General features: G+C 35.9%; 2 protein-coding genes across 2 annotated transcripts in view; one reads left to right on the top strand and one right to left on the bottom strand.

Annotated features, from left to right (window-relative positions):
* LOC126106286 (craniofacial development protein 2-like) overlaps positions 1-1,624 on the bottom strand; it is a 63,379-nt gene extending 61,755 nt beyond the window's left edge. The window contains exon 1 of the mRNA XM_049912507.1: positions 782-1,624. Within this exon, the coding sequence (XP_049768464.1) occupies positions 782-1,624 (843 nt within the window). The remainder of the gene's footprint in view (positions 1-781) is intronic.
* Positions 1,625-5,429: 3,805 nt separating this feature from the next.
* Positions 5,430-15,444, top strand: part of LOC126106285 (uncharacterized) — a 151,113-nt gene continuing 141,098 nt past the window's right edge. Inside the window, exon 1 of the mRNA XM_049912506.1 lies at positions 5,430-5,582. The gene's annotated coding sequence lies outside the window, so the exon portion shown is untranslated. The remainder of the gene's footprint in view (positions 5,583-15,444) is intronic.

The raw sequence follows: 15,444 nt of genomic DNA, 5'->3' as shown, positions 1-15,444 counted from the left end.
ACTCCCAGGCCATTTCAATTATCCTGTGTAGCCAGTTAAGATCTGACATTCCACTGTATTTGATGAGTTCCGACTTAATTTCATCCACCCCAGCCGCTTTATTGCACTGCAATCTGTTGACCATTTTTTCCACTTCCTCAAATGTGATCCTATTTCCATCATCATTCCTATCCCATTCTACCTCGAAATCTGAAACATTACTGATCGCATTTTCACCTACATTGAGCAACTCTTCAAAATATTCCCTCCATCTGCCCAAGGCATCCACAGGATTCACCAGCAGTTTTCCTGACCTGTCCAAAATACTTGTCATTTCCTTCTTACCTCCCTTTCGAAGACTGCTAATTACACTCCAGAATGGTTTTCCAGCAGCTTGACCCATAGTCTCCAACCTGTTTCCAAAGTCTTCCCACGATTTCTTCTTGGATGCTGCAATTATCGGTTTGGCTTTGTTTCTTTCTTCAACATAATTTTCTCTGTCTACCTGGGTACTGGTATGTAGCCATTTTTGATACGCCTTCTTTTTCCTTTTACAGGCTGCCTTGGCTGTATCATTCCACCAAGCTGTTTGCTTCATCCTACTTTTACACACTACTGTTCCAAGACATTCTTTAGCCACTTCTAGTACTGTGTCCCTGTACCTTGTCCATTCCTTTTCCAATGACTGTAATTGACTACATTCAACTAACTGGCACCTTTCTGAGATCGCTGTTATGTACTTGTGCCTGATTTCCTTATCCTGAAGTTTCTCCACTCTTATCCTCCTACATATGGACCTGACCTCCTGCATTTTCGGCCTCACAATCCCAATTTCACTGCAGATTAAATAATGATCAGTGTCATCAAAGAATCCCCTGAATACACGTGTGTCCCTCACAGCCTTCCTGAATTCCTGATCTGTTATTATATAGTCAATGACAGATCTGGTTCCCCTGCCTTCCCAAGTATACTGGTGAATGTTCTTATGTTTAAAAAAGGAGTTTGTGATTACTAAGCCCATACTGGCACAGAAATCCAAGAGTTGTTTCCCGTTCCTGTTGGCCTCCATATCCTCTCCAAATTTACCCATAACCTTTTCATACCCTTCTGTTCGATTTCCAATCCTGGCGTTAAAATCACCCATGAGCAGAACACTGTCCTTGTCCTTAACTCTAACAACTACATCACTGAGTGCCTCATAAAAACTATCCATCTTATCTTGATCTGTCCCTTCACAATGCGAATATACTGACACAATCCTAATTTTCTTGCTAGACACTGTCAAATCTATCCACATCAGTCGTTCGTTTACATACCTTATTGCAACTACGCTGGGTTCCATTTCTTTCCTGATGTAAAGCTCTACACCCCATTGTGCTATTCCTGCTTTGACTCCTGACAGGTAGACCTTGTATTCTCCCACTTCCTCTTCTTTCTCACCCCTTACCCGAATGTCACTAACAGCTAAAACGTCCAGCCCCATCTTACTTGCAGCCTCTGCCAGCTCTACCTTTTTCCCAGAGTAGCCCCCATTGATATTAATAGCGCCCCATCTCATTACCATTTGTTTGCCAAGTCGTATCTTAGGAGTCCCTGGTTTGTCAGTTAGAGGTGGGACTCTGTCACCTCCAAAGGTCCGAGGCATTTTGCTCTGATTGTTGCCAGCATCATATTTAAAGTACCAGGGAAGCAGGTTGCTAGCCTTACTTGCCCCGAGTCCCATTGGGTTTTACCACTAACGGCTGAGGGACTAACCGGTGGATTTGGTAGTCTTTGCTGTATGAGCACAAAGGTGACCACGACTCAGAATATATCTGAGATGCCCAGCCTTATTCCGAAGTATCTGGTATCCCGACTGTCGGGACAACTTACTTGGCCACTCATATGTTGCCTGTGGTTCATGAACTAGGACATGACTACAGGAACCCACACCATGAACCATGATAGATTGACAATGCAGCTAATGTCTTTTCTATTGTTCACATACTTCATTGAGTCCCCTGTAGCCAAGCAACTTCTGCAACTGCAGATTTTGTTTGTTGCTTAGGTGCTGTCTTCTAATAGAATTACTATTGAATTTTATTATATTTTGCTACAGAATGAGTACGCATTTCTGCTTTCAATGGTGTTTTTGGTGTCACTGAGTATGCTTTATACTCTTGACTAAGGCAGTCTTCTTTCCAAATGCTAAAAATGCAACAGTAGTTATTCAAATGTGTCAAATTTTAGTAACAGCTACTAGAAACAATACATTTTAGCAGAAATCAGTGTACTAAAATCTTCTTACTACTCCAATGAAAATTCAAAAGCAAATACCACGCCCTCATGCTTTCATCACTGGATTTACTAGTGAATTCTGTATAACTCGAGTTTACTGAAAGCAGTATCGTTCAATAAGATGGAAGTACGTTCATACTATGTAACAAAATCCCATGTAAAACATGCACTTCGATTTAGTATATTTTTGCTGTATAATGGTAACTGGCATAATAACTACATGCTATGTCACTAATACTACAAAGCATACTCTGTGGCAAAAAGCAACTCCATTCAAAGCTTAAATACGCATTCATTCCATGAGACACTGTAATAAAGTTGAACAGAAGTTCTGTCAATGAGTTATCTATTAAACGCAAGAAAGTAAGAAAAATGGATGCAACCAAAAATAAAGTAGTATGTGAGCAATATACTTACACCACATTTAAATCCAGCAGCTCTTACACAGATTCATAGGCAGGAACAAATGTCCACAGAATACCATGCAGCAAAACTAGCGTCTGTTTGACATCAGACAAAAGCAAATATGGACTCATTTAATCCACCCAACATTATGTGAGCAAACATCAGGCAGAACGTGAGAAATACTCACAACGCGTTTCAGGAAGTGCAGTACACACACAAAGTTATATTCAGTGACAATGGTAGGAAAACAACCTCGGTTCTGAACAAAACCAAAACAAGTATGGCAGACTTTAAATCACCTAATAAGAAACCGAGATGATGGGGTCATAAACTTTTGTGCTCCAAGTGGCCTGCAGTGGAACAAGGCTGTCTTACTAGATGTCCGTATATGAGCTTCACCCTCTGATACTAGTGCCATGTATTGTTGCTTCAACATGCTCCCATCAAAGTTTAGTGGCACTGTTTTTCAATATTAGTTCAGTTGGGTATATCTGTATGGGCACTGGTCATTCAAGTTATGGGATTAGAAGCGAGCCAAAAATCCTATAAGAGGAAAAGCATACATACTGGATTTGGAGCTGGATTTTATACTGAAATAAACTTTTTGTGGGCTGTGGTGAATATACTTATCACTAATATATTTCAGTACAGCATTTATGGGAATATGGCATACCACTTCTGTGCCTTCCTGACATCTGGTGGTAGTTTGCTGCATCAGTTCTGGTTTCTGTTTGTTGTGAAATATAGATTTTAGCACCTTGAGAAGTATACATCCCACCAAATAACGTTGTTTTAAAGATACTTGGGAAGTATGCTTACCACTAATGTTGCTTCTGAAAGAGGCTTGGGAAATATATGTAACACAAAATTAATATGTCTTTTGTAAATGCTGGGTAGCATACTTACCACCAACTTAGTGGTTTTACAAGTCTTTCTTGAACATACCTTACTGGGGACATACCTGTAATCTTGTAATAGTACACTGTATCAGGTGGATAAAACTGCTACAACAACTAGTGTCTGTTTGTTACGAGATCAGTACTATTGTCACTTGCGAATTCGGAAGAAAAATGCTTCGTCTCTAGAGTGGGAAATACACTTATCAACGAAATAACAGCTCACAAAAATCTGTGGGAGGTATACATATCACCAGCTTTTGGTCCTAAATCACAAAAATAAAATTAACAAAAAATAAATATAGTTAGTTAATCACAAATCGAACATGATACAAAAAAATATCTTCGCTTAGTAACTACAAAAAATGCGCCCACAAAAGAGATAACACAATAACATCAAACAAATTTGTAATAGATGTAACATCGGTAGCTGAAGATCCATTGCTTTCGAATACCAAAGAGCAGTATCGAATACTTGTTGAAGTGTGGTTTAATATCTATTAAAAATACGATACTCATTTTATAGGTGCAATCCTGGCTCTAATGAAGCTAGAAGTGAAACTTTGATACTTGACATCTTGAGATTATCTGCCATTGTTCCCAATTTTATACCACATTCCCAAAAGCATGATTTCAGGGTTCTTCTGTGACACTGGATGCTACTGACGATGACCTAAAATTCATTTAAAAACTAATGTTTTAATCTTTCAGCCCTCATTAAGCAAATAAGATGAAATAATAAAATTATTCTATGGCGAATTTTGGAGTTACGCTTCATGGACCAAAAGGCACTGTAACACAATTGGTGATTTCTTTTATTAATGGTACACTCAATCTTTAATTATACTACCACCAGAAAACTTGTTACTCCCTTCCTCAAATCCGCTTGGCAACCATTTAAGAGCATTGAAGTTGCCATTGCGAGAATGTGACTGAACAGCCAGTGTCGCGTTGGTTTCCATCATTTATAGAATTAAATGAGTGGTTGTGAAACTGCAAATCACCTTTCACTAATATCTGAATAACACTTGCTTACTCATACATATCATATAACAGAAACATCATTCAATTTCATCACATAAAGTAACTGCACCAGCAAAGCATTGAACTACCAGCAATCCTGCATGCAGAGCATTAATATTACGTTCCTGTTAAAGTACAAACCGTGGCTCAGGGGCAGATACCACTAAAAAAAAAAAAAGGGGGAGAAAGCAAATCATATTGGCAGAGTTGCTTGGTCCTCACCATAGGGCCTACAAAAAAATTATAATCTACATTATTTTGCTGCCATGCCAGCTTACCATACAGTATATAATGTTCAATTTAAGTGCAGTAATAGCATTATTTTTATCGTGCTGATACAAGTATCTCGCAGGTATTTTAAAGAAAATGTTTGCTGTTTTTTTTCTAAATAAACTTAAAAGTAGTAAGTTTTTTAAGTAGGCTATAATTTATTTGATTTATAACTATACAGTTGCTATGGAAGTTTCATTGATCAGTCTTTTTGTGTGCCTTATAGACGCAACACTCTTCTGAAATTTTAGCACTTTTTTGGTCGTTGATGTAGGCACTGATAATGTATTTATTGTAATTTTTACAGTACTTAAATTACGTTTCCTACAAACCATCCACAATATAGAAAATGGTTATCTTTTTCTCCAAATTACATGCTGATCTCGCAATCCATACTCAGTGACATCATGCATGTATAATTAATCTTGGTCGCAGTCACCCGTACAAATAGACATATATTCTATAGAAACAAATACCTGGAACTAAATGTGATGGGAAACGGGTGGGAATGTTCTTGTGCGTAGTCAAATCATTGCTTGCAGATGCTTCTTTGTTATTGAAACATCTGAGTCAATTTCCTGCGTATCTTTGTTGATTTCCTGCCGCGCATACGAAATTTAAATTGTGCGTCAAATTCGAAAGGGATGTAACCTAACTGATTGTTGGCTCTTGTTTTATTTTAGTATCTAACAATAGCTTGGTTCTGAACGGTTCATTTGTTAAACGTGAAATGTGAGTATATATATATATATCTCGACGGAACAAGTACGAATCCATTAGCAATACGTTCTGTCAGGAACAGAACGGACACAAATTAATAGATGCAATATTAGGAAAAAGGATGTGAAATTCGTCCTGGAACATAACAAACATCTGTCATTACGGGTGTTACCATTTTAGGTTAGAGGCACTGTTTACTGTGCTGTCAATACGCCTCTGTATTATTGTGTTTAGAAGTTATTAATCTATGTAGTCTCTGTATAAATGCAAAAAAGAAAAGAAAAACAATACACTTTTTTACGTGTATTCATGTGACTTCCAGTTTACAGAGGTAATAACAACATACGGCACCTAAGTAAGCAGTTACGCTTATTCATAGATGTTTGAATTTTGCTCATATATACCGACATATAAATAGTCTTATAGTTTTCATTGCGTGTGCCGACAAAATTAATACTTTATACGGAATTGCTTACCAAATTACCACCGACACTGCTGGTGGTAAACCTAGCAAGAATCATTCATGTGAGGGAAGTATTCTTTTATTCGGAAAAAAAAATTCAGCTCTTCATGGGAAAACAATATTATTTCGCTGAAGCAATCCTCTCTGATTCCTCATATATGTCTTGTGTAATGTAGTTTTACTTGTACAAATCACACAAAAATATATGAAGATTCACTAGAAGTATTCCAGAATTCTAAAACAAGAAAGTGCCTTGTTACACATATCATGAATAAAAATCACAGTATCTTATGACCCGAGATTTTAGTAGGCCTTGCACAGTGCCAGCAAGCTGAGATGATGCATTACCTAAATTTTTCTGTGAAAATGGCAACTTTTAAATAATGTTTGAAAGGTTAAGGACGATTCTTATGTAATGTATATAAATAAGTCTTTACGAGAGTCTATTCCTTTTACTCAAGTCTGTCTGCGTAGATATGTAATTATAGTTACATCAGACAACATAACTCTTTCTTTACCTATGGTTTTTTTTTTTTTTTAGTTCATCAGATGAACTGTGAAAAGATGATTGTTGCATAGATTTACAGTCCAGACAATGTGATTCTAGTATGAATTTGTAGATGAACAAGACTGGAAAGTTTTGTTCAATTTATTAATGTCACCCGTTTGGGATTATTTCCTCAAGAGAAACATTTTTGAGTAACTCTTATCTAAATCATTTTCCATGTCAGAAAACTGTATAATTTAGCACTAGTAAGTTAGAGAGATTGCCTTGTTTTATTACGAGATCTTTCTTCTTGATCACAGAATTGAATTATATTTTCATGTATTAATCACGCAAACAAAGTTGACGCTTGGCGCCCTGGCCGGTGGGAGCGTTTGTAAATACGATATGCCTTTGCAGTCGCTCCCATCAACCATCGCGCTTAGTGTCAACTTTGTTTGCCTGTGCAATATAATGTCTATGGAAGGCAACACTGATGTTTAAAATAACAACCTGTGAGATTCGCCAAAAAACAGTATTGAGAGGAACGGAATTTTTCATTCAGTACATAGCAAAGTCCTGCTATCAGCTATGTACCTTTTTGAAGAATGCCATGTTTGAACTATACCATTGAACCAAAATTGTAGCAAAATGTAAATATAACCAATTAAAATGCAACCAGCTGTAAAATATTTTGCATACAGAACAACATATTACTGGATTTTAAAATCCTATTCATCCCCAGAAACCTGACTCCTGCAATCAGTTTTCAGTGGAAAACTGTTGAATATTCTGTGGTACCATTACACACAATTTGTCTCAGTAATGTGAAGAGAAAAAAAATTTTTTTTATTAACAGTGGTGAAAGTACTGGGCTCATACTTGGGAAGAATGACAATCAAAACCCAGTCGAGTCATCCAGATTTATCTTTCCTTCATCAATTGAAGTGAACACTGGGACATTTCCAAGGACATAGCCAACTTCCTTCCCCATCTTTGTTTGCCCTCTTAAATCTTAAGTTGCAGTCCTTCCTTGCTCTCTGTCGATGGAGATTTAAAGTCAGGTTGAAATATCAACAAAATAAGGAAAAGGATAGATTATAGTTTAGGATCATTCCACACACAATCATTCAGCCAAAAGTAGATATAAAACCCAAGGCTTTTGGATTTTTTCCAAAATTTATATGTGAAATGTATACATAAAGATAAGAAAATATCCAAAGTTTCATCGAATTCTAACAAACAGTTTCTGAGTTATCACCAGTTAGAGTTTTAGGCTAGTTGTATTTCTGAGGGTGATTAAGATGTAGCCTAACTAAAGTGTGCATGCTTTTACAGAATTTGAAGCAAAATCGTTAGTTTTGAAGCAAGAGCCTTGAAATTTTCACTGGTTTGTTCTAAATTAAACACTGAAACTGTTAGATCTACAAAATTCCGATTTATAATGTTCATTCAAGTTGAAAAACTGTACTGAAACTCAAAATATTGTTAATTTCAAAATTGTGTCGTAGGCGTAGTAAATTATGAATAGCTAAAATGTCCCCAAATAACTCAATACAACCATATATTTTTGAAAACAGCATAAAATTGCCCTTCAAATGGTGCAAAATAATTGCTGGGGTTCCGAGTTTTAACAGTTTTATCTTATATTGAAGTCAAAACAAGTTTTATCTATTCAAAATGTATAGAATGGCGGTTTAAAGTTCAAAATGGTTGTAATAAAAGTTATATAAAAGTAAAAGGTTTTAAAACTATAATTTGAAAGATCAGCAAATGAAGACAGTAATTTATTAGTACATTTTTTGGTATATATTTTTAAATTGGGGCAAAGATTTTACTGCAGTTGAGTTGTAATTGTATTTATGTTTTTTTGTTTTATTTAGCTGAAGTTAAAGTCAAGAAACATAAACATTTTTGGAGTCATGAGAAGTGTGTTGAAGTTCAGATAAGGCAGTATTACTATTCAAGTATGCACATGCAAAATTCAGCAGTCTGCCGGGTGTCTTCGTCAAGACATGCAATTCAAGTCAGGACATGAAACCCTCCCTCCCCTCACAGCCTGCCTGTACTGCAGGTCTATCAGTGTGTATTTGGCTCTGTTCAAGTTAACTGCCTAGTGTTTTGTGAGTAGTGACATTTTAAATAATTGTTATATAAAGACAGTTATAACTTTTTTTTTTAAACTATTGTTTTGGGTGTGTGTGTGTGTGTGTGTGTGTGTGTGTGTGTGTGTGTGTGTGTGTTTGTGTTTGTGTTTGTGTTTGTGTTTGTGTTTGTGTTTGTGTTTGTGCGCGCGCGCGTGCGTGTGCCCGCGCGTGTGTGTTTCTTACCATGGAGATAAGGGAAAGTTCAAGTAAAGATGAAACTAATTCAAGTGTTCAGTAGGTTCATTACTAAATTTTTTATGTGAAAATACTTCACTGACAAAAAGCAAAAACATTTATTTAATTTTGGGAAAGTTGTCTAAAGAAGAAGTAGAAATTTTAGTTTGGTATACTAATAGGCAGTACAGTGAAACAGATGACATTTGTTCCCATCATTTATGTTATTTTTTAAAGTATTTTGAAAAAGAACCAAAAATCCTAATGTGATCCATTTAAGAAACATTCTGTACCTTCAACCAAGAAGAAAGATTTCAGGATAATTACTCTGGAAAAAGCAAACTATGTTAAGGAAAATAAGATAATTATTTTAGTGCCAGGAAAGCTGTTGTGCGGTATGCGTAGAAAACTGTTGAATGAGGCAATGTCTATTTTTCAAGATATTGCTCTGCTTGAAAGTGATGAAGCAAATGAGAGTGAATTAACCATTGCAAAAAGAGTAGTAGAAAGAGAAAAGTTGAACGAAACACTTTTAGGGTTGGATGTGACACCACTTAAACGTCAGTCATTATCTACCTAATCGAAGAAAAAATATGCTAAAAAGAAGTTTAAAAAGGCAAAAGACCAGGTTTAAAAAAGTTGTTATTTGTTTTGAAAGTATAAGAATACAACAATTCAAGTGAATCTGATAGTGCAACTAAAGATTATGAATTAAAGAAAAAAATCTGGGAATCTTGATCATTTAGTGGATGCTATAAAGGGAAAACTGTAGACAAACTTTACCACATGGGAAAAAATACAGACATTAACAATTACTCCAGTCTTGGCCTTGCAGAAAACTAGTGGAAAAATAAAATGTACCAAAATATTTATTGTGAAAAGCCAGAAAGCTTGCAAACGAGAAAGGTATTTTGGCGTTGACAGAACCCAAACATGGCAGAATCCTTCCCAAAGAAACAATAAACCCTGTCCAACTGTTTTACAAAGATGATGAATTTTCTTTCTTGTTGCCAGGCGCTAAAGACAAAGTTAGTATATAAAAAAACACTTACAAGTAGAAAAGAATCCTTTTATGCAACTCAGAGGAACTATTTATTGCGTTTAAATGAAAAACACTCAAATATTAAAATTGGATTTACCAAATTTTGCTCCTTGAGACTGAAATGGTGTGTGCTTGCTGGTTCACCTGGATCTCACAGTGTGTGTGTTTGCTTGTACCACCAAAACATTGAGCTTCTCGCAAATGCTCCGAACCAGCATGATCAAGAATCAATACACACTATGATGGACAAATTGTTTTGTGATAGACGAAACAGGGACTGTAGGTTAAGACGTTGTGATGTGTGCCCGAAAACAAGTGAATCACTGTAGCAACATCTAAGAGAAATACTAGAATACTATGATAAAGATGAAGACATTAAATTTTCGCAGTGGATTTCAAGTGATGGCAGAATGACTTTACAAACAATGCTACCAACTTGCAAGGAGTTTACTGATTTTACTATTTAAAAAAATTGAGTCTCTGATACCGCATTTTTATATCACAAAAACTCAAAACTCTTATATGGAACAGAGAAAAGAAAATTTGGCATTTAATGAGGTTTTAGTTCTTATGGATTTTGCAGAAAACTGTAACTTCGTTTTGCAAAATGAAGTGCAATCCTACCATTGGGGCCACTTGAGCTGCTCAGTTCATCCAGTAGTGATTTTTTTCTAAAAATGGAGATTCCACCATAAAAGAAACATCATTGTGTTTCATTTCAGATGATCTAAAGCATGATGCACCATTTGTTTAATTCAGTATAAGAAAAACCATAGATTTCATAAAACAAAACTTGCCTGACGCTGACCAAATTGAGTATTTTATAGATGGTTGCAGTGCTCAATACAAAAACTTCAAAAGCATGATGAATTTATGTTTAATGAAAGATTTTAAATTCATCACAAGCTGGTCATTTCATGCTACGAGTCATGGTAAAACAACATGCGATGGGATCGGGGGAACAGTCAAGAGAACTGTTACAAAAAAATCTTGCTGAGCAGTAGGCAAAGTGAGCAGATTATATACGCTGAACAAATGTACAATTTCTGTTAAAAAGTTTATTCTCAAAAATATACTTTTTAAAGGAAGAAGAAGTTGAAACTAAAAGAACAATGCTTGAAACTAGATTTCAAACGGGTTAAACAATAGTGGGTACAAGAAGTTTCCATTATTTTAAGCCAGCTTCTTGTGAAGAAATTACAGCCAAACGAGCGAGTTCAGACTTGGAAATTTTGTTGAAACAAAATATTTTTATGACTGTCCCAACTATTAAACCTAACCTACATTCTTTCGTTGCATGTGTTTATGAACAAAACTGGTGGATTGGAATGGTTCTGAGTTTCAATGAAGAAGAAGGGAACTGTGACATTCTTTTTATGCAGCCTCATGGACCAGCAGGAACTTTCTTTTGGCCTCAAAAAGAAGAAAGATGTCCTGTTCCACTCGCCCATCTTCTATGTGTAATAACTCCTCCAGAGGTAGCATCTCAGTTCAGCAGATCATATAAGATTGATGCTAATTCCCAAAAGGAAACCATCAAAACATGGAACAATTGCAATTCTTTATTGTAAAAAAACCTTAATGGACATTTAAGTGTAGTTATTGTACATACAGCTTCATATAAACTTAGTATAATACTTCAACTGAATAATTATTAAAGTTATCGAAACCTCTTTGTACAAAGGATTTGTTTGAAAACGAGTAATTGCCAATTCATGTATTCAAATGTAAGTGAATCTGTTTTGTAAAATTCTCAATGTTTGTGTCTTTTATTTTAAAATAATTGATACATAAAACTTGAGTTCATCTGGTATTTTCACAGTTGTATTGACTTCAAATATTTGATTATTGTATCAAACATGTATTTTACAAAGTAAATTACAAAATTTGATTTCAATTTGGTATATAATTGTTACAACTAAGAACCCCACCAATTTTTTGCACCAATTTGAAATGTAATTTTATGCTGTTTTCATAAGTATATGGTTGTACTGGGTTATTTGGAGAGAGATTTTAGCTTTTCATAATTTTCTAGGTCTACATCACAGTTTTGAAATTAACAATTTAGTACAGTTTTTCAATATGAATGAACATTTAAATTGTATTTTGTAGATACATCAGTTTCAATGTTTAATTTAGAACAAACCAGTGAAAATTTCAAGGCTCTAGCTTCAAAACTAATGATTTTGCTTCCAGAAATACAATTAGCCTAAAACTTTAAATAATGATAACTCAGAAACTACTTGTCAGAATTGGATGAAACTTGGAATATTTTCTTGTCTTTATACATACAATTCAAATATAAATTTTCATAAACATCTGTGACAGGTGGGTGCAGGGCCCTGCATGACTTGGTATGGAATGACCCTTTAGCTGTATTCCAGTGGTTGCTGTGCTTGTTATTAGAAGTGCATTAACTATTGTCATTGTTACAACAGATTCTGTTTTGTATTGTATTAGTCATTCAGCTATAAATAAATTATTATGAAAATAGCTGCTTTGGTGGTCATAATGTTGTTATAAAATTTTCTGACTCCTGTTCATGTAGACACACAATAATATCCAAAATGAAAGATTCACACAGAACAGAAAACAGGGTCTATGTACCGAAATAACTGATGACATCAGTACAGTTAACCATGAGTAAAATGCCAAGTTTCTGCATTCAGATACCTGGTAGTACTAAGTGAGATACTTGTAGATGCTATACAGGAAAACTGAAGTAAGCAATAAGATTATTTTGTGACTCCAAGGGGACTGTGGAAGTAAGTCTCAAAAGTATGACTTGGTAGAAATAAAAAAGAAAAGCTGTGTTATATGTCCTGAACATCTGCTTTGAAGATTCCAAGAACTTGTTTTCTAAATGAAATCTGTAGACTCTTCTTGGCGTATACATTCAATTACCAAAAGTACTGTAAAAGTTATGTTAGATTAATAGTGTGTGTTACTCCCCATCCTGAAATCTTGGTTGTTGTGACGGAGTGATCGGTAGTGTAGCCCGAGGTCTGGGTTAGGCAGAAGTTGATAATGTATTTGTGAACTGATGAAACCAGTGAATGTGGAGGCAGAATACAGGTTATGGCAACAGATGGATCTGTAGCATAGACTAATTTTTATGTTTGCACCAGATGCATCTTATGTACGTATATTCCACATAAACTATGAAAAATGCAAGGTGATCTACTACATAACTTTTAACCACAATTTGCACTAAGGCATATCATATCAGCATCCATTTAACACCCAATGTGTGATTGGGACAGGAAGGAGTCACAGCATGTGGTAAAATAAAAAGATTTTTTTACTATGCCTGTTCCATGGACATGGAAAAGTAATTGTATTGGTGAGGGCAGGTAGCAAAGGTTTCAACACCAGTTAACAGTATTCTTATCAACAGGCTTTGTTCTCATAGTCATATGGTCTCAAACTAGATTGGCCATTTCTGGTACTGCATCCCCCTTGTTTCCTTTCATTCCCTTCCATCTGCATTAAATGTATCCTGTTGCTTTTGAGCCCCCCCCCCCCTCGTCACCCCTTCCCACTCTGATTTTTCCACCTGTGATTATACTTCCCTTTCTTGTAACTTTACTGCTGTGGCAGAGTACCCTCAATGTAGTTTTGTGTTTTTATTTGAAAATTCTCTATCCACAACTGAGAAGGGACATGAACTACAGACAAGAACACGTACGAATGATGAATTGTTTTCCACAAAATCATTAAAACCTTTGTCACGCATTAAAAATATGAAATATACCCTTCCCCAGTAGCTAATTTTATTTTTACTATATATACTCTGCAAATTTGTAAGATCATGTCAGAGAGCAATTTCAATTACATTCCATTCATTAATGTGATATAGGAAGAATAACCATTGAATTTATCTACAAAATATGGAAAAGGATAGATTGCTACTCACCGTAAATGTGACACATTGAGTTGCAGACAGGCGCAACGAAAAGACTGTCATGATTCAGGTTTTGGCCAAAGCCTTCTTTAGAAAAGAAAACACACACATGTTTATTCAAACAAGCAAACACACCTCATGCATACATGGCCACCATCTCTGGCAGCTCAGACCTGGGAACACTTCTGTTAGTGGACAGAGGAAACTTTAGAATATATCCAAAATATGTCTCAAGAAAGCAGAAAAAATGTAATTTTCCATTTGTTTCTTACCTCAGTCGTTGTTATACATCTTAGACATCTATCACTATGAACAAAATGACAAACAGTGACAGCTACAAAAATGCATACTGCAGAATTGTAATAATAGTATAAACAAGAATATCAAACTCAGTGTATTAATTTAATGTGCTAAGTGCCAGATTCAAGAACTGCAGGTGTAACTGAAATGCATTAAAAAACAAATTTTAAAGTATTTTGAGTAACCACTGCATGAACTCACAAAGTTAATTCAAACCAGCCCCTCTTCATAACAAGAATGAAATTTTTTATCTGTGCACACATTATCGGTCATTGTCAGTAGGCCAAGATAAAAATCACAGAGCAGACTACATTATGATGAAAACTAGTGGAATCTTCTTATTCATATTAGCATCCCTGTTGAAACACTTACAGCAAAATTTAGAAAATTTATTTATTATGCTTCATGGAAGAAATATAAGAGGTAACTGGCTCATACTCTAGTAATTCCAGTTCCAAATGTAAACTTGGACATGCCTTGGGTAACCACCCAAAGCTCTAATTAAAAATGTTGATATAAAGGCTTGTCGTGCTGTCTACTGTCAATAACAGTATAGCAGTATGTGCTGTCAGCAATACCAATCAAAAGTGCCTCCTTAATAATATATTCACCAGAGCATTTGAATGACACAATGTGTGTGTGTGTGTGTGTGTGTGTGTGTGTGTGTGTGTGTGTGTGTGTGTGTGTGTGCACGCGCGCGCGCGCTACACTGCGATGCAGAGCGCCTCTCTTGCAGAGTCTGCCGCTTGAGTTTGTTAAACATCTCCGTAACACTATCACGGTTACCAAATAACCCTGTGACGAAACGCGCCGCTCTTCTTTGGATCTTCTCTATCTCCTCCGTGGGTACGGATCCCACACTGATGAGCAATACTCAAGTATAGGTCGAACGAGTGTTTTGTAAGCCACCTCCTTTGTTGATGGACTACATTTTCTAAGGACTCTCCCAATGAATCTCAACCTGGTACCCGCCTTACCAACAATTAATTTTATATGATCATTCCACTTCAAATTGTTCCGCACGCATACTCCCAGATATTTTACAGAAGTAACTGCTACCAGTGTTTGTTCCGCTATCATATAATCATACAATAAAGGATCCTTCTTTCTATGTATTCGCAATACATTACATTTGTCTATGTTAAGGGTCAGTTGCCATTCCCTGCACCAAGTGCCTATCCGCTGCAGATCTTCTTGCATTTCGCTACAATTTTCTAATGCTGCAACTTCTCTGTATACTACAGCATCATCCGCAAAAAGCCGCATGGAACTTCCGACACTGTCTACTAGGTCATTTATATATATTGTGAAAAGCAATGGTCCCATAACACTCCCCTGTGGCACGCCAGAGGTTACTTTA

This window comes from Schistocerca cancellata, chromosome 10 (genome assembly GCF_023864275.1).
Source record: "Schistocerca cancellata isolate TAMUIC-IGC-003103 chromosome 10, iqSchCanc2.1, whole genome shotgun sequence".
In the NCBI taxonomy this organism is placed as follows: Eukaryota; Metazoa; Arthropoda; class Insecta; order Orthoptera; family Acrididae; genus Schistocerca; species Schistocerca cancellata.
This window is presented reverse-complemented; position numbering and strand designations above follow the sequence as displayed.